General features: G+C 44.0%; 1 protein-coding gene across 5 annotated transcripts in view; it reads right to left on the bottom strand.

Moving 5' to 3' along the window:
• The window catches only part of LOC118211016 (DNA-binding protein SATB1), a 54031-nt gene that overhangs the window by 16658 nt on the left and 17330 nt on the right, over nt 1–20043 (bottom strand). For 4 of the 5 annotated variants that reach the window (XM_035387662.1, XM_035387673.1, XM_035387695.1 and 1 more), the window contains 7 exons: nt 18336–18512; nt 17586–17712; nt 16301–16424; nt 12577–12688; nt 10988–11065; nt 6983–7434; nt 2992–3204 (listed from right to left, as the gene is read on the bottom strand). In XM_035387662.1, the coding sequence (XP_035243553.1) occupies nt 2992–3204; nt 6983–7434; nt 10988–11065; nt 12577–12688; nt 16301–16424; nt 17586–17712; nt 18336–18512 (1283 nt within the window). The remainder of the gene's footprint in view (nt 1–2991; nt 3205–6982; nt 7435–10987; nt 11066–12576; nt 12689–16300; nt 16425–17585; nt 17713–18335; nt 18513–20043) is intronic. The other variant, XM_035387706.1, reaches the window with a different exon arrangement.

Genomic DNA, 20043 nt, shown 5'->3' on the forward strand with positions numbered 1-20043 from the left:
AATAACCTACAATATCCAAGCCATTACTTGACAATAGCTGAATTAGCAAAACCTAAAAGTATGTCAGTAACTATAAATATCTCAAGGACACAATCACAAGTGAATAAAGTTTGCATTGCAGTGCTTCTGCAACATTAGGTTCCCACAACAAAGGCAACTTTTTGCAGGACATGATTATTCCTGGATCCAAATATAAATTGCATTGTAAGTATCATAAACACCACATCTCTCATCACTCTTATGCCAAAGTCAACACACATGTACGACACTACAGCCTGTGCGGCCTGAGGGAATGCTAGCAGAGAGCAGATCCAGTCCAGACAACTGAAATGGCGGAGAAGACAATGGCGATTAGATCATGTTTTTTTCCACCTGGAAACACAGGGACCGTTGAAGTGCATGTTGAGGTGGAACACAACCCCATTGCGTTTATGTTTCTGTGTGAAGCTTGCTGCACACATCCTGTCATTCATCTGAATTTGCAAGTGCCGCACTTGGCGAATGCTGTGCACTGAATGATGCATCCGATATTCAAAGAAAGTTAAGGATTACAGGCCATTACAAGACCGAAATTAAATTAAATATCACTCATTTGTACAATTCATTTAGCCAACTTGTTATGGGACATTTCACTATAAAGGAACCACAAAGGAAGGCTGAGGTGTCTGCAGTGAGTTATACTGCCACAAGAGCTAATCACTGAGGTTGGAACATACAAACTAATGAAAGCAGCCTGATGATCCATTTACTTGCTTGAAAAACATACCTCCATATCTTATTTTATGACAGCGATAAAATCTGCGCTGTCTCCTGAATTGCGGTGATATATGCACTCAAATTTACATAAGCGTCTCCAGTACAGCGGGTAGAATATGGCTCATGACAAGAGACGCGCCTAACTTGGTGTCTCCAGGTGACCAACAAGCATGAAGCCGCCCAATCCAAGGCGAAGACGTACGGCTCCTCTTTCGCTCCTCCTCTCCCTGCCGCACGAAAACGCGCGTCTGGTGAGCCGCCTCGCTTACTACTCCCCCTCCTGTGTGACCAGCCTGCCAATCGCCAGGCCCGCGTTAGGCAGTGACCGCTGTGAGGTGTACGCTATCTCTGATGTACTGGAAAATTACAACCTTGAAGGTGGGACTGCTGCGCCACAATCAAATTATTACACCCCTGCCAGCTGTGCTGAAGCACTGAGTGTACTCAGACTGTGATACCCATAAAACAGGCGTGTTCCCATACCTCTATCTACATCCCCTCATCTCGCCCGTATCTCCCCATGCATCTACGCTTTCACCTTTCCTACATGTGCGCGCATCTAATTCTCTGCCCGTATCCGCCCAACAGTGCTGACTCTAGCCCTCTGCTGCGAGATAATTTCACTGAATACGGGGCCTTAGCACAGCCTTCAGATAACAAACAAACATGAGAAAACGTGAAACTGTGTGTGTACACATGTACCTGTAAGCTCGTTTCTCAGCGTGAATGTGCTGTATTCAGCAGGAATGCTGCTATTTCACCACCTCGGAGGGAATGACTGGATGGTATCTCTGCTTAATTTGTTGACAGGTAGTCTGGTATTACAACCTTGCGGTACCAGACTTACAACCTTGTGGTGTCGTGCATCTGAATTAATTTTCTAAGTGTCTGTTCCCAGCACAGTGGCCTTGTTACCACAGTAACAAGTTCCATTCATCCCTTTATAAAGATACAACATAAATAAATATTACTATTATTATTATTATTATTAGTAGTAGTAGTATTATTAGTATTATTATTGGTGTTTGGAAAAAAATAAAAATATCAATTCCATGAAGGCCTGTCTTGAAAGTTTTGTCATTTCAGTCACATAAGCAAAACCAAAGAAACTGTACTGTAATTAAGAAATAATAATTTACTGTACAGTTCTAACAAAAAATAAAAATGTCCATCCTTGTCTTTTACAGTCTAACAATGTGAATAAATAAAAAATCTCAAATTGACATGAATTGATGAGTTATGGTGAAACACATCTACAGAACTACTGACACAATCAACACCACTGACCATGTTTTCAGAAAATACATTTCTCAGGTGGTATATTTACAGTCTTTTTTTTTGTAAAAATATAATGCGTTTATTTTTAACATCTATGCATGAACGATATCCATGTAATTGGGAATGAGATGCTACTTGAAATACGTTTTACTGACAGCAGCTCCGACTGTTTTGTTATAAATTGATAAAAAGCTCATACTGCAACAGATCTGTGTGTGTGTGTGTGTGTGTGTCTTGACAGATCCAGGAATCCTTGACATGAAAAACGTGGGGCCTTTTCATGCACGTTTACCCACAATCACAAAGTATTAAAGTGTTCAGAATGAATCCTGGGGGATCTCCCCACCAAACAGGATGCCTGGACATCTGACACGGCAATTTCCTCCCACCCTAAACCGTAGAAATGAACCTAAAACCCGTATTTTGTCCAATGCCACAGGTTCAGAGTCCAAAGCACTTGACTGAGGTGCCGGGCCCTGAGCCCCTCGACTTCACTAGCCACGCTTGAGGGGCCTCCCTTACCAAGGCGCGGTGGCACCAGGGGACTCTTTGTCCCTGATAAAAGCCCTTCTTCATCAGAATGAACAGAGACAGGCTTTGTCTCTTCCCTCCCCAGACATACTCAATCCCTCTTAAAATCTACTTGAGTGGAAAAGTTGCTACAGTACATACCTTTTAAATAATTCACTTTGAACTGGTGGGGGAGGGGGGTGTGGTAGAGGGGCCATAAGGTCAGGGAAGGGGAGACAGGGGTTCTGCTTTGGTAAAGCATGTTCTACATTTAATACGGCCTTTAAAAGTTTTAACAAGCGACAGAACGCTCGTCTAAAGGCATTCAAAGCAAAGTAGCTCCAGTCAATGCTTTAGGTGCATCTCCGTGTAATGATTCAGCTTTGCAGTCACTACCGCATTTCAAACCGCAGCCTCGGGGCCAGAAGGGGGCGGCCTGCGGCCTACCTGCACGGGGCGGGGCGGGGGCGTGCTGATGAGGGGCGTGGGACCCATGGCCGAGGCGGCGGTCAGGCTTCGCTCCCGCTCGTCCTGGTAGATGCGGTCGCGCTCGGCCTCGGGCAGCTGCAGGAAGTTCTGCATGGCGCGCAGGTTGACCAGCAGAGACTGCGAGGCGGTCTTCGGGTCCTCCTCTTTCCTCAGGATCTCTGAGAGCAAGCCCTTCCGTGGGACAAACGCACAATCAGTTCATCCGCACCGGGGCGGCCATGAGCGAAAGCCAGGTCTGAGTCACCGCTGCCCTTGTGTGGCCGCAGTACAGGATGCCATCAAGCTTTCAACATTACAAAATGGTTGAGAGGTATAAGCTTTTCAATTAGCAAATGGTTGCTATTTGATCATTCTGATTCAACAGAATTTGAATGTGCATTTGCACAGATTCACACACAAAATGACAGATTAGCATGCTTTTAGGAACTGGATTATTTTTTTTTTGTACTGATCCAATTGTTCTGGGACTATCACTTATATTTTCATTTTTATTCTGTGGGATGATAAGGAGTGAGGTCACGAATGATGGCAAAAAAGTAAAATTGCTGACAGAATGTTATCAATTCATCTCAGCGAGTAAGCATAAATTTCAGCATAAAAAGGGGTAATTTGCATTTAGACAGAAATGCAAAATGTCTATTCATTTTTAAATGAAACAAATATTTGGAAATAGCCTAAATTTACAACATACCCCTAAAGTTGACATTTGCCTTTACAAATTATATTCATTTTACCTCATGACTGCTGAGGGAATATCCCATTTATTAAATCCTGCATTGGTGCAGTATTTACTGTAGACTATGAACTGGAAGTATTACCTAAGGTCAGGTGATAGAAAAAAGGCTTTAGTGGTCAGCTGTGTTTATATTTATAGGAAATCTGAATATGAATGAAGCATGTAAGAAACATAAATTAAGAAATGTATAAATGAGTTGGCATGTTAGTTAAAAACTGTGTTATGAGCACATAAGTGTTTGTTTTTTGAGAGAAGTGAAACAATGAATAAAATAAAACATTTTTCTATTGTGACCAGATCAATGACTAGAACACCTATTCACCTTAGTTCACAGCTTAAAAAATATATAAAAGGCACGTTACTATGGTAGTGTGAACAAACTGTAGTACAGCACAAGCTATATCTAACAAAAACTCAAAATGTCCACCCCATTATCACACAGTACAGTAGAGGGCACACTGGGAGCCAGTGTAGATTACATTTTAATTTCACTTCAAAAGGTAAATCCCTCCAATTACTATATTAATTGTGAGGCATTTTAAATCCCGAGCTAATAAAACTAGGCAGATGCTGGATTATAGGAGCCCGAGCGTGGAAGTGCTGGCTGCTCATAGGCTGGATTCAGCTGCAAGCTTCCCCATCCTGAGAGCTCCTGCTTCCACAGCTAACACGCAGGTGGAGAATCCGTGTACAGTGGAGACCTGCACAACCTCATGCGCATTCTTTCACACAGACACTACTGCGTGTCATTACAAGAAATGTTGATTAGACGGCTGTTGAAAAACGTACAATAAATAGCATAAGAGCTTTCAAAAGCTCATTACAAATTCTTTATACTGTGGATAAATTAGAGGCAGCCAAATTGCAGAAAAAAGAAAGAAAGAAAGAAAAAAAAAAAAAAAACACCGTCTAGTCTTCACGTAGTCTCATCTTTGAGCGTACTCACTGATTCCAATAGATATTATCAGTCTCACACAACTTCAAAGCCGGGGAGAAGAACCGCGGCTCGCTGCAAACCCCCCGAAAATATGCAGAGCATATTTAGACATTATCGCTCCCTCGCTGTAAACTGAAATCACATGTTTGAGTGGCGGCCCGTGACCGAGCCCCGCCCCGCCCCCCGTCTGGCAGCGCGCCAGGTGCGCTGCTGTGCAGACATTCCGCGTCTCACCTGATGGCGAGCAGCAGACGCGGCCCTGCGTCCCGAAAGGAATTCGGGGGGTGAAGCGCTCTAATAGCTGCCCTCGGACAACAATGCAGAGCTTCATTGTGCGTCCGGCGCCCCGGCCTCCGGAATACACTCACGTAGGTTTGTTCTTTGCGACCGAACAAAAAAACCCCTGTGACACTTTGGGCATCTCTGCGCTCCTACGAACGCCAACTTCAGGAGGAACACTGAGCCGCGTTGTTTCGCCAAGCGCTCGGGACCGCGGAGCACGCCGCCCGGTCTTGCCGGGTTCGCATAGGTAGCTCGTAGCGCAGTCAAATTCGCGGAATAAATTCAGTGGAATTTTACTGAGCACAATGCCACGAGGAAAAGCAGGTTGTTTAAAGAACAGTGCTCATTGTCACCTAAGCACTCAACGGTCCACGCTACCAACGGATCTGCTTCTGCCTCTCTACAGATGCACATCCTACGCACTGCGACATCAGGACAGACAGCCAACACATCTCCCAGGAAACTGTCGACTGTCAGTACCCGATATACGCAACCTTCACCGCATACGGATAGGCAGGTTAATTACCTAGAAAATATCTGACAAATAAAGTAGTCCTTTTTGATGTAATTTTGCACTGCTCACAAATAATGAGCCATTACTGCGTTTCCAAAGGAAGTTGGCAGAAGAACATTGCAGCCCTGCTCGCAACCTTGCAGCAACCATTAGAGTATCCACCTTGCTTCAATAAAAATGATTATAGCATCATGTTTGCCCAAAAGCACACATAAAACAGCAACCGAATTCAATGCCCAACAGACTGACACAGCACCCCGTGAGAGCAAAGGTGCGGAGGAACGGCGCGGTGCCATGCGCAAGCCGCCCTGACACCTCGCCCAGTTTCATTAAAACCTTTTCTCACGCGGAGTGCTCTCGGTAAGGCCCGGTTCCAGCGGCGGTCCGGGCGGCGGCCGGCGCGTCGCCGCGGCGAGCACGGCCAACCCTGATTGTGTCTGCCTGGACTTGGCACGGCGTGCGGAGGGACTGCATCAAAGGCATTCTCTGCGCAGAGGCACCCTCAGCATCCCGCCCGCCGCCTCCAGCCCTCCCTGAACCCTAAACGCCAGTCCAGACGCGGCCTTTAAGCATTCAGCGCTCCGCGGCGTGCTAAAATGGAAGCCAGAAGCGAGGCTCTTTACAGGCTGCAGCAAAAAAAAAAAAAAAAAAAAAAACCGAAGGAATCAATTTAAGATTATATTTTCAATTTTCAATTTCCAATTAATTCCATGAAAAGTTAATTTAAATGTAATTTTAAAAAAATGTGCATGGAAAAAATCTGCCATTTTGCATCACGATTCTCACCATATATCAGTGGAGGCGGAGAGTGAGTGATTCATTACCCCAGTTAGGGTGGGGGATGATTAGGTGATCAGATTTAGAGAATCATATAGGGAATTTGGTCACAGGGCACAGGAGAACCACTGCTGTTTGTAATTAGTTCCATGGGAACAGTAATGACCACAATAAGTGAAGACCTTTGTTTAATGTCTCATCCAGAAGTCAGCATCTCTCTTACCACAGTGTCAATGCACTGGGTCACGCGTTTCCTGCTTGGTCCAGAAAGAAAGCCACTATGCGTGTTCTGATTTGAGTTCACCCAGGAGAACCGCATCTCAGAAAACCAGCAAAAAGTTACAATTCAGAGACGCCGATAGGGGCGGAGGAATAGCATGAAGCAGTTCAAAAGCTCCCACCATGTTGCTGAACATTTCACTGCTGCATGACGTGAAGCCCATTACATTACATTACATTACATTACATTACAGGCATTTAGCAGACGCTCTTATCCAGAGCGACTTACACAACTTTTTACATAGCACTTTACATTGTATCCATTTATACAGCAGGATATATACTGAAGCAATGCAGGTTAAGTACCTTGCTCAAGGGTACAACGGCAGTGTCCTTACCCGGGAATCGAACCTGCGACCTTTCGGTTACAAGCGCAGTTCCTTACCCACTGTGCCACACTCCGTCCTACGAGGAGATGCCTCACCTGCGTCCTGTTGAAGGCCACGCGGGCGAACACAGCCTGAGAGATCCCGGCCCTCTTCAGCTCGTCTCGGACCCACTGGTAGATCTCGGAGGAGACCTCCGTGTTGGAGGACACCTGGGGCTCCATGGGCTTGTTGAGGGCGCGGTTGACGGGCGGGTGGTTCAGGTACTGCTGGCTGAGCGACTGCTGGGCCAGCAGCCGGTTGACGGCGTACTGCTGGTTGAGGATCTGCGCCATGACGATCTGCTGGTTGACCAGCTGCGGGCTGATGGGGGTGGACACCAGGCCGGGGTGCAGGCTGGGGAGCTGGGCGCGGCCCGAGGCCTGGCCGCCGTGGGGCATCGGGGCGGGCGAGGGGGGCTGCTCTGCCGTGCTGCCCGGGATGGGCTGCTGGCTGAAGCCCATGTGGTTGGTCCCGGGTGGGGAGAGGTCCGACAGGCTGTCCATCTCCGCTGGATCAGTCATAAAGAGCAAACAGAGAAAAGGACGGAAGAAGGGGAAAAGATGAATACAGAGGCATGCTCCCATAATTCAAAGCAGGGTAAGAAATAACTTGAACACCATTTGAATAGCAATTATTAGGAAACATGCAGCTTTTTTATTACCTTATTTGTTACATAGGCTATAAAATAGTTTTAAAAAACTATTAAAATATTAATTACCTTCAACAACCCAAATAATTTCAGTATGTGTAGAGTTCACTTAGATAAGAGGAATGAATATGCAGTTTCCCCTTTTCACCATTATTTAACAACTGAATGGAGGAAAACCTCATCTTTCTAACTTCACAGTGCATTTATGTGTAGTTAATTTGGGAACATGCTTATTTTGCCTTGCCAGATGTTAAATGCAAAATATAAGACTGTGGAACTGTGGAATCCCAGCCAAAAAAATAAAAATCAATAAGATAATGGATAAAAGAATTTTGAAGAACTTTTGTCTAAACGTTTTGTATTCCTATTTAAATTTGTGGATGCATTTTCAAGTTTTTTCAGTTAAAAGGTGAGCAATTTATTTTTTTACATTATCATTAATGCAGGCTTTAGCTAATAATGACCACCACACATTGTAAAAAAACAGCTGTTTGTAATGCACAGTATTTGACATTCAAAGTTACTAATGTTCTGTTAATATTTTAAGATCAAATGACGTGTTGTCCACTTTTAGCTTGTTACAAAGTGCTATTCCAATCAAACACTATCATCTATCTAGCAACTCCATTTATCAGTTTAGCTAGTTGGCCAACATTTCTCAATTAATTAGTTCTTACAAGAAGATTTTAAGTAGCAAGGTGCATCAGAGCTAAGTTTCCTATCTTGTATGGGAGATCCATAGCAGACAAACACCTTATGATGACATCAAAACCTAAACTATGCAAACTCAGTTAAATGACTAGCAATAAAGCATTAAAATGTCCCTTTGGCATTGCAAAACAAGTACATTTTTGGAACTCATTTGGGAATAGCATTGTTTTCTGCCAGCAATTTTATTATTATTATTGTTAATACTGCGTAAGGGGACAGAAAACAACAGGAAAAAGGCAGAGAACCCAAATTTTTTTGATGGACAAACTGAACCTGATTAAATATAACAGAACACACATAAGAAAGAATAACTCTTATTTCTTTCATTCGTGACAAGCTAAGAGATTCAGAAAGGAACCAGGAAAGAGAAATTACACTCTGTCATCCAGAGACTGTACGAACCATGGGGGTATCGCTGTTGATAATTTTATGGTGACAACAGAAGGTCACTGGTAGCATGGCAGTAATGTAAGTTTGAACTTTGCCACTGATATAACAGCTATCAAGCCAGATTAAAGAAACATGTGGCTATAAAAGAGGTAAATAAAACGACTTCTGAAATCAAATATGTGGGCTACAGTAAACATGGCTCCTGTGAAGCACAGACAGTGCTCGGCTCTCCCTCACAAATAAAGGCCCTCAGTGTGTGTCCTGCATCTCCAAGCCCGGCCAGCACCCAAAATTAGTTTATAATGGCTATGGCAGAATCATGTGAGCAATAAAAAGCAGCTCAAATAGGCAAGATCCTAACAAGGCAGCAGATTCCATATGCGCATGAGGCAACTGACTCATTTGAATCATTCTTCATGCTCTTGATTCTAAAACAAGGCATGCAAGTTTGCCAATATGAAAATTTGGGAAGGACCAAATATAGCCTGTAGCAGGGAGTCGCTCAAGTGTTGAGGTTATTAACAAAGCCCCCTGCCACCGCCAGCCTGAACAGGATGAGTAACTGGATATCATTATTTGATCATAGTTTGATAATTACTTTAATGTGCACTGTCCACCTGTGAACACGTTAATGTGAAAACCACAGTCTAAATATTAAGAGGCCTTTAGGAACCTGAAGTTGCACTGGAGAATCCAGCATCCATCCAGTGAAAATATTTCTAGTTTTCCGCTTAAGAGGCTGCAAACTGAAATATACAACGCAACACCTACAGTACAGACTAGGGAAAAGGACAGCTCCTCTCCGAGGATTACACCATAACACCCTATCACAGGGATTTACAAAAAAAGATTAAGTGTATATGCATCAGTGACTGGATGCCCAGCAAGTGGGGAGGCTGAAAAAACACAAATGCAAGAGCATGCATTTGCTTCTCAACTGTCAGAAAGCTCAAAACCAGCCAACAATCCTTTTTTTCCCCCACTCTTCACAGAAACAAAAACTTGGTAATAATCACTCTCAGAAAATCCCCCTCCCTTCTCCTGCACTGCCACGGTTTGCCTTTTGGTCTCATCTTTGCCTGCAAAACTGCTGGGGGGTACGCACACCGTTTCCATGCCGATTGAAAAGGCAAAAAAGAAAAAAAGGAAAGCGGTGGAGAGGCCGGAGTCCTCGTGTGGAATCCGACACAAAGCGGCTGAGATTAGCAGCACAATGGGAGCGGGATGTGGGCTGAGCGAGTGAGCGAGCGAGTGAGCGAGCGAGCGAGCGAGCGGCCGGAGAGAGCGGCGCAGCCCACAGCCTCCCCTCTCTCACAGCCGGCTTCCCTCGCTCCGCTGGCAAAAGTCAGGACTCCGCAGTCAAAGGGCACGAGCTCGGGCCGCGAGCGGCAAGCCGGCACGTCGCGTGCATTCTTTTAATCCGGAAAAAATCTGAACTTCAGGGTTCTTGAAGTACAAAGTACAAGTAAACAAAAAAAAAAATTCTTTTTTTTTTTTTCCATTTACAAGATAAGAAAATGTTTAACTGCATCCGGACATATTTATTAAGTTATCACTGGCCTCCGTAAATATACTTTAGCGCAAGAGGCATTTAAACTGAATGAAAGATCAAGAGATAAGGGGAAGTTTAAATCCCTGGTGGGATAGTGTTTTTGTGTCCAAAAGCAAAATATTGCTTCAGGAAACAACAAGCAGTATAAATGGGCAACATACAGACAATTTAAACACGGCAAATTGTACTGGGTATGGGTGTCTCCGAAACAAATAAATGGACAGAGTCAGTAACGATGGCCAGAATAAGAACCTGACTTTAGTTCATGGTACTACAATGGTACACACCACCATGCACAAGTATCAGTCCTGCACACTGCATTGAACACAAGGACGATGATGAGACCAGGCAATACCGCTCATCACAGCCCATCATTTGCCTGTAATCTACGATGAGCCCAGACATTTGTCTTGAAACATCTCACAGCCCGACTGCATCCCGAAAGTTAATCAATGCACTTATGATTGCGTGCAAATATGCGCTATCCAGTCCGAGTGAAATGTATTTTCGATACGTTGCGATTTCCATCTCCACGAGCTTCCTCACGGTTCTCGTCACAACTTACTAACGCCGAGTCCAATCAAATCTCCCGCTAAAGGAACGTACGTTATTGTAGCGCCGTGCGAACTCGAAGCATCTCTCCTGACAGTCGTGAACATTGAAGCAGGGGAAGTCGCTGTGGGCGTCGGGCACCTGAGGGTGCCGGCTCGTGAGACGCGCGCGGTGTGCAGGCGCCCGGCGGCGCGGCGCGTGACGTACCTAATGCGGTGGCGCGCGGGCTGTCGTGGAGGACACAGGTCCCCAGGTACCCCTCCAGCTGGGAGGGCTGGCGCATTACTGCGCAGACGCGCACGCCCATGACATGCACACGGATGAGGAGAGAGAGAGAGAGACAGAGTGCATTAGGGCCTCACCGCACACAACACACGTGGAAATGTGAGGGAATAGCACACACACACACACACAGAGGAGGGGAGGAAACTTTGAACTTAGCAGAGATCACGTTATGGCCCACAGATACGAGTCAAACAGACAACTTACTACATACAGGCAAACCAACTGACATACAGTACTAATACAGATGCTGACATACAGTACATTTATACCCTAATGTGCACCCCTTCAACTCAGTCATATAGAATGCAGCTAAAAGGTGAGTGGGTAGCTACCATAGCCAACGTTATCACTGGAAATGCACAAATCTCTGCAAGAAATGCTAGCTATCAAAAAAAAAACCATAGCACGCATTATTGCATGTATTTTTAATATATACTAAAATGTATTATAAAATTTTTTTTTAGAAGTTTGCAGAATTGACATACTTTATCAGGAAGAGGAAAGCACAGAATTACGCACCCAGTGAGCGGTTAACACTATCATTATGCTAATAAATGTCCTTTCATATAAGACGGCAAAGTAGGCTTTTTTAACATTTCTACAGTCACTGTGATGTATGAATCTCCACTTCACATCGTGGCATCAGTAACGGTTTCATTTCCTCCACATGTAAATGGCCTTTTAGAACAATAAAACTGAAATAAACTGTAAGTTAAAATATATTATGAATAATGTGCTGAAATTAAATGAGCACTGAAATTAGAACGTGTACATATAGTACTGGAAGTGTCCGATCAAATTCAGTGACTACGGAGCCGTTTGCTTGGCATTTCACTCAGGCCTACACGGCTCGTCTTTCTCACATTCACGTTTCAGTCATTTGTTAATCTTAATTTAATGTCTGAGGCACTTAAAATTTGATCAATGATACATTTAAAAAGACAGCAAAAATTAAATTACAACTACTGCTGCGTGTGATACAGTAATACAGCTGCAACACAACATGTACTTCAGCAGCTGGTACCAGGGGAGGTACCAGGCTGAAGAATATAATGCCATGGAAACACACTATATGTAACAATGACTGATAAACCTTATCGGGTCCGTTTACTGGAGTCTTTTGCATTTTGCTTCAAAGCAGTTACATTTTCATACCACATATCAACTATGTAAAGAGGAGTTTAATCAAAAGGCAGAAGGAGAACAGTGGCTTTACAATGGGTCTAATACTGTATCAGTAATGTGTGTACACATTTCTGATGTGCAGCAACATCATGGTTCCACAGTCACAGGGCTCACTTACGTTTGTGTGAGGAAAAAAAAAATATGAATGGCTGAATACGTATTCAAATTCATTTCTGGGCTACAGTACATTACAAATCGGCAACAGAAAACAGAAGAATCTAGTGAAAAAAGTGGCTCAAAAGTAAATGCAGACTTGGAATGTTGGCAGGAGTTGTGACATGGGGGGAGTTCCGAGAAAACATTTTTTATGACGCCATTTTGCTTACCCATCATATCTTTTGTCTTCTTGAAATGTTTATACCAGCGACCAAATTCCTGACACTTCGCCGCCGAGACATTTGCATAGTAAGTGCTGTTCACAATGGAGGAAATCATACTCTGAAAGGGAGAGAGGAGAGTTGGTACAAAAGCCTTTCAGGACCAATAAAATGTAATATATTAAAATATTGCAAAGTTTGTACAGCATGCACCCTATGTCCATTAATATAAATTAAAATTGTTTTGGTGCACAAACTGCTAACAAGAATATTTATCAGCCATGCGAATGTCTGGTGATGTCCTCTAAAAAAAATCAAAAATCAAAAATTAAAATTCCCTTTTTAACAAATGCCACAGAGTATGACAGAGGAGAGAACATATTCAGTCGAGTGTCAAGCAGGCTTATGTTAAAGGCAGCTTTACCTCGACACAGGGAGCTGGTATACCTTTCTGCTTAATTAAAGAAATCAGTCTTATTAAAACATAGCCTCTGGAAATCAGGAAATAAAATAGACAGAGCTTTGTTTTCGTTCCTTAAATACGAGCCATTTTCTAGTATCTAAAATAAAAGTGGGGAAAAAAGGTTATACTGAACTTAGTACCGAGATCAGTGTTTTTTTTTTGTTGTTTTTTTGGAGGGGTGCCCTTAGACAACCCAACACCATCCTTACACTAGATGCTTGTTCATCCCTATTTATTTTTAATCCATCCTTCAAGATTCTTTTTTATTAAAACAATGATGTTTGCACCACCTTCCTGGCCTCAGGGCAACCAGTGCAGAGACTGTTCTCACCGGTATAAATATTCAAAAGGCAAAACCATCTGTTTTTAAACTACAGGCATGCCATCTTTACCTTTTCTATTAGGGGACGCAAGGAACCTTCTGAACGCCCCTTTGCTTAAGAACAGCAGGCACCCAATGACAGCCTTCTTTCTATTAATTAGAGAGATCTCTGATGTCCAGCATTCAGTGTCCCGCATTCTCATCCAAAAACCAACGTCAAACACTGCGGTTCATTTTGGCCAGTACGCTGAACTCACAAGTTGCTGCAGAATTTCACAGAGTTTCACAACATGATGGAAAAAATTCATACCAAACTGAGTCCCCCCTATTCTGTGACCTGCATTAAAATGATTTAATTTCATAAAGTATATCGCACTCAATACGCCATTTAAAAAGCCGAAAGGCTCCGCGCTTAGGCAGACCGCCAATGTTCGACTGTCTGCTGTTGACAAGTCAAACTACAACACCCGAGCTATGAGCCCAACTTTGACTACTTCTCTGCTTGACACTGGACATAATGTGACCTCGATATATAGAGTGGAAACAGTCTTCACTCATGGGCAAATAAGGGTCAAAGACAGGTCTGCTTCATCCTCCTCCCATCAGGCCTGACCGACACCCGTTTCCACAGAGCTGAGCAGACGGTTAGCAGTCAGGAGTACGTCAGCAGCGTTCAAAGAAATTTTAAAAAGCAATAACCAAATTCTTCTGCAGCCATAAAAAACTTTTAAAGATTCTTTTTTTTATATAAAAATATGTGCTGTGGAACAATCAGCATCCATCATTACCATTATTATCGTAAACATATCTCGGTAATGGCACTCAGCAGGGTCTGCTGAAGACTCCTCTATTCCTCAGTCTTGACACAGATGTTGCAATAAATGTATTTCATTAATCACGCATCTCTAGCAATACATCAACCTCCCCAACCCCCCCCCCCCCCCACCCTTCCCCCCCTCCACCACTTCCCAAGGTTCTGTACCGCAGTGACGTCCACCAAACCAGCCAGATAAACGGCACGAGCACTGCCACGCCAGCAGCCATCAACAGGTAACAGGATGAGCCTGGGCCCTTTAAGTGATAACCATCCTCTGGCCTTATCGGCGTGCCAAACAAGTCTCACCAAATGCTATCTGCCGAGCGATCTATTCTGCTTTCCGTCATGAGGGAAGCGCGTAAAGATGAACAGATCCACGGTGCCCTCTTTCCCTGTGAGCTCTCTCATAGTCTCCAGCTGAACCGAATATCGCCTTCCCATTGTGCGGGAGGGACGGGTTACTCTCCCATTTTAACACATCTTAATTACAGCCTCTTTTGACACCAATTGGGGCAAAAAAAGCAGGAATACTTTAGCCTGTGACAGCTACGGAGCACAGCCCACAAAGATGGCTTTTGATGGCTATTTGCTGCTATGCAACTAAACAGCTGCTCTGTCAGGGCGACCGGGTGGGTGGGGAGTTCTTTTGTTGCCGTAGTTTCAAAGAAGGCAGGGGTTAAGCCTGATCACAGAGAAATACACGTCGTCTGAAAGACCGCTGATGAGCGTGAGAGCGAACAAATCCAACCGCGAGTCAAACTCGGGTGAAGCTAACGGTTTGTCTCTTTTAGCATTAAACATGAAATATATCTCTGAGCGGTCACGTTAGAATTGGCAATGGAACAATAGCAGATTTTCGTCTCCCCTTTCTGAAACACTTCAGGGCTTTGCGAACCTAATGCACAAAGCCCCGAACCAAGCTATGAAAGAATAAAAAACTAAATGTACAACAAGACCAGGGCACAAAGCGCTGCATTCAGGCTCTCCAGTTCAAGGTCTGTTCAAATGTTGGATAATTCTGTCTGCAATTCCGTTTGTTAACCTTTTTTTTTTTTTCCGGAGGATTACCGACCTTGAATGTCAAGGAAACACTAATCCTATAAAAAGGTGCCAATCACGCCTGCCTCCTCAAACAGCCCTTTAATTTTGCCCCTTTTGCGGTTTTCCCATCTACGGCGACGCACCTTTCAAAGAATGCGAGGTAACCACCTACACCACCGCAGTGACACGGCTGAGGTGCACTAACAATGAAAGGCTACAAGCCAGCGCGTTCAAGCAAAAGACACCATGAGAGCCTATCAAATAATACCGAGACCAACAACGGTGGTAGGAATTATGTACACCACAATGGGAGTGAGCGCCGGTACTGAAAAATTACAACAGAGTAGCACCGTGCAACTGACGCGTCCGGTGGAGAAAGCAGCGCCGTTTGCATCCAGACTGGTGTGAACTCCTAGCAGCCAGTCTTCTGAGGGAAGCCCTCGCATATGGACTGTAAACACAGCGATTATATGGGTCTGGGAGGACGAGCCTCTGCTCGGGTTTAATCGCACACAGGGACGCGGCGCCACGTCGCAGAGCTACACTCTCCTCAAACACACACCAGCCTGCAGCTCAAATTATTATTGTTGCTGTGGGAAAGGCAATTCTATACGGCTCGCATTGTACCTATGCCGGCTGCAATAAATACCGCTCTCTTTCCAGAGGGCAGCTTAAGACCAAACAATCTCTGCACGCTCTTTACCCAGTGCTATCTTGACAGACATTTATTTCAAATTATTTTAGAGCTACGTTGCTGGAAAAAAGAATGAAGAGATAAATATAGGGTGAATAAATTATGTACAGCATAACAGAAATCTGTGAACACGGATAAATATTTCCAGCTCGAAAGAAATATTTATGATTATTTCAGGCTAGGCCATTGTTTTTTTTCTGACAATAAGCCGCATTTATCAATGCTCTGGCAAAAAAGGAAAAAAAAATGTGCATTCATCTATCAGAGTGACAAAAGGCACCAGTTTACATTTCTATGTTAATTCTCCCTTGTTTCCACTCTGTCAAACACTGAGCATTTGTAAGGGGACACTGCAGTTCTCGGCTACGGTACAGGGTTTGTGGAAGGCACCAGCACCTGTGATAAGGGACATTCTTTTGCCAAAGAACTCTGGTTCATGTCTTTGAGTAACTCCTTGAGGGCATTTCTTACTGTGGAGTGGGTCCACTGTTCTGGGGGCAAGTCCTCCAGTTTAGGACAACTGTGAGAAGAGATAGGAGATGAAAAAAGGGGAGGGAGGGAGAAGGAGAGAGAGAGAGAGCAAGACAGAGAGAGCAAGAGAGAGGGAGAGAGCGAGAGAGTGTGAGCACAGGGCCTTGCCTTCCTGCTGCAAGCGCTCCTCTAAGACAGACAGATTTCATTTGGCGCATCAAGCAGATGCATCTGGAGATTGCTCTCTCCCTCTCTCTCTCTCCCTCCCTCTCCCTCCTGATTGTTCTGATTAGTTAATTACTTTATACAACACATCTGCTGTATTGATGCATGAATTATACATCAGCTGCATGCGGCGACTATTATTTCATGTTACTTCTACCTTCCTGCTTGATGTGCTTGGTGAAGCAATTTAAGGTGTTACTGCCAGGATTCTAACACAGAGCAAAAAAAAAAAAAAAAAAAAAACCACCACTGCACATTACACATACATTCATACTGCATATGCATACAGTACATTATTTCCTTTATGTCCTATTAATGACCAAATTAAATTGCCACATGGGTTTGGATATGCATATGCAGGTACACACATGCCACAGAGAAACCGCTGCCATGCCCATCTCTAAATTCTCACTGTACAGATAAGTGAACAGCACTGAAACGCGAAATAGCCCGCGTTAGGAAAATTATAAATAACCCCATATAAACGAGCACTTCCCCAATAAGCTCATTTTCTGCCAAAAATAAACAGCTCCGATCCTGAAGGAGTGCGGTCAACCACTTACTGTTTGGACATCATTTTCACAGACATATGGCAAAACACACAATGTGTGCCTTTCTCTATCTCTCACACATATGCGCAGGCACACACACACACACACACACACACACACACACAGAAGCGCGAGGAGACGCTCGGGCAGAAACACCTTAAAGTGCCGAGCTGCTCCAGGGCCTCCGGGGGAGAGAGAGAGAGGGAGAGAGCGGGGGAGAGAGAGAGAGAGAGAGAGAGAGAGAGAGGAGGGGAGGAGAGAGCTGGGAAGAGAGACAGCTATCCGTGCAGGAGGACTGGTGTGCTGGAAATAAACAGCATCTTCTGCTCCCCGCTGGTGCGCGGTGAGGAGAAAGGGCCGGTTCCTCAGCGCGCGGTGGGCTGCTTAAGGGGGGATGGGGGGGGGGCGGGGGGCTCTGGTGGCGCGAGACTGACCTGTGCAGCTGGATTTTCAGTGTGACCACATGGTACACGTCCTGCAGCATGTCTGCCACCGTGGCGTCCGGGGCATCCGTCACGTAAGACAGGGGGACGGGGTTCCACTTGCCCACCTGAATCAGACCTGTCAGAGAGAGAGCGACCCGTCAAACACACACGCGCGCTCACGCGCACACTTCACCTGTGCGTTAATCTGGGACCGACTATGCACAAAAATATAACAGCGGCTATGATAAAATCAGCCAAAGGGTTCTTTGTGGGAGAACCATGAACACACATACCCCGCATGTTATTTAAAGTTACATTTAAAGTTTTTTTTAGGTCAGCAAAGCCAAAAACAGAATGTGGTTTTTACTTCCTTTTGTTTTTGCCAACATCTGTCACTCCGACATGTTACACAATACATGCAATACAAATAACTGACACACAATATTACAGTAAATTTTACACTGAAAATGTTTACAGTGCGTAAACCATACACTGTTGCATCATATAATATCAGATTATATAAACACGCACATACATTATACATGAGCCATTTGATTAGAAATGAATAATACATTTAGTGAAATATTACGCTCGATGACGGCTGTTGATTGAAACCCTATAATATAACCCAGGCAGGGAGGCACCTTAAAAATAGCTCAAGTCTCAGTGCAGAGTCTAATTACCACACACACAGACACACACACACACACACACACAAGGGCCAGTCCCAGGGGACCCAGTCTGTGCGAGGGTTCCTACCTTTGGCCTGTGCAGCGGAGCTGTGGGAGTAGCCCAGCGAGAGAAGAGCCATCTCGATCAGCTGGTTGAAGAGCATGTCCTTCCTCACCAGCACAAACTCTGCGTGCTCCTCCTTGCTGTCGAACTCGATGGGGCTCTCATAGTGCTCCACCACGCAGAACACAGGGAGCATGTTGCCTGGAGAGAGAGCGGAAATTCAAGGGAATTCAAACATGAAAAATATCAAACCTACTTCATATTTCAACGTCACATTGAAAACTGATGCGGCTCAGCAGATAAAAAGGATACCTATGTTCATTAAACAGGCTTTCCTTTAATGCTGACACACGGAGAAAATATTATAATTCTATTGATTGAACATGCATAGCCATTACAGTATTGGCAAAGTATGATCACCAGCATGATGATAAACAGCCATACATCTTCACTGACAGAATCACCTTAGCAATGGCTTATGGTTATTTTCATGACTGAACTAAAGGGATAGACATTACTGAGATCCTCAAAACTGTTTAAAGGGGAAGGTTTTGTTTAGAAAGATACAGACCACATCAGACACGTCCTGCTGACAGTGGCACTTACAACTATCCAGGAAGCTTTGTACACACCCAAACCAAGCTACATGGCCCTGAGATACAGGAGGTTAAGTAAACTATGTCCTGCTATTATCCTTGTCCAAAACTGTCCTGGTACTGGAGTTTGCTGTGCAAATACCACAAAATACCAGCCAGCTGAAATCTTCTATTCGGGAATTTATGGAACTTATAACTTTGCCGGCATCAGAGTATCTTTTTTTATACAGCCCCTGTGATCTGTGGAATAATATTAATGCACTCTGTTTGAGGAGCTGTAATAAATTATGTTTTTAATGCTCATATCCAGAGCTTTTTTAAGATGCAAACATTCCTGGCAAACAATCAATAAATAGGGTAATCGCGAGCAGATGCCAAGGAATGTGCTGAAGAGAGGCTTTTCCATTTTTAATAGATAAAGATCTAACAATAAAGAGTGCTGTGTAGGTTCATTTCAGGATCAATATATGCTTTGTTTTCAGTGAATAGAAAAAAAAGACTATGGTACATATTATTCAGCTCACACAATGCATAATGCTTCCCGCAAAGTTCAGTAAACACTCCGATGTTCGCGATTTCACAAAATAAAGGATGTCTGGAGAACCACAGGCTGCGGTAAAGGGCTGAATTTGAAATATGAACAATAAATAAACTGAATCTCATCTTTTGTTCAGCAAACTGTGGTTTCACAAGTAACAACCCATCTGAGAGAAGAGAAAAATATATTTGGTGTCCTTCACGGTTCAGAAAAACATTTTAAGTTACATACACTGAAATCTATTGCACAAAGGAAACCGCAAAATTCTAACAGCCAACACTTAACAATCCACTCACAATTACCAACTACCTGATAGCACACATTCAGAACCTAAATCAAGGAACAGTAATATTGCTTTCTGAAATTGTTGGCAATCATATTATCCTTGTTATGCTGAAAAAAATAAAAAGCCCAGTTACCTCATTACATAAAAAATGACACCTCTAAAATGTGAAGAGCTCTTTCAGGGACCACAAGTTTCTCCAATAAACAGCTGGCACCAAGAAACGGTGCTGCAGTAATATGCAGAGACAATTCTCCAAACAGCTCTCTAAATATGCACGCACGCACACACACACACACACACACAAACACAAAC

Source organism: Anguilla anguilla, chromosome 1 (assembly GCF_013347855.1).
Source record: "Anguilla anguilla isolate fAngAng1 chromosome 1, fAngAng1.pri, whole genome shotgun sequence".
In the NCBI taxonomy this organism is placed as follows: Eukaryota; Metazoa; Chordata; class Actinopteri; order Anguilliformes; family Anguillidae; genus Anguilla; species Anguilla anguilla.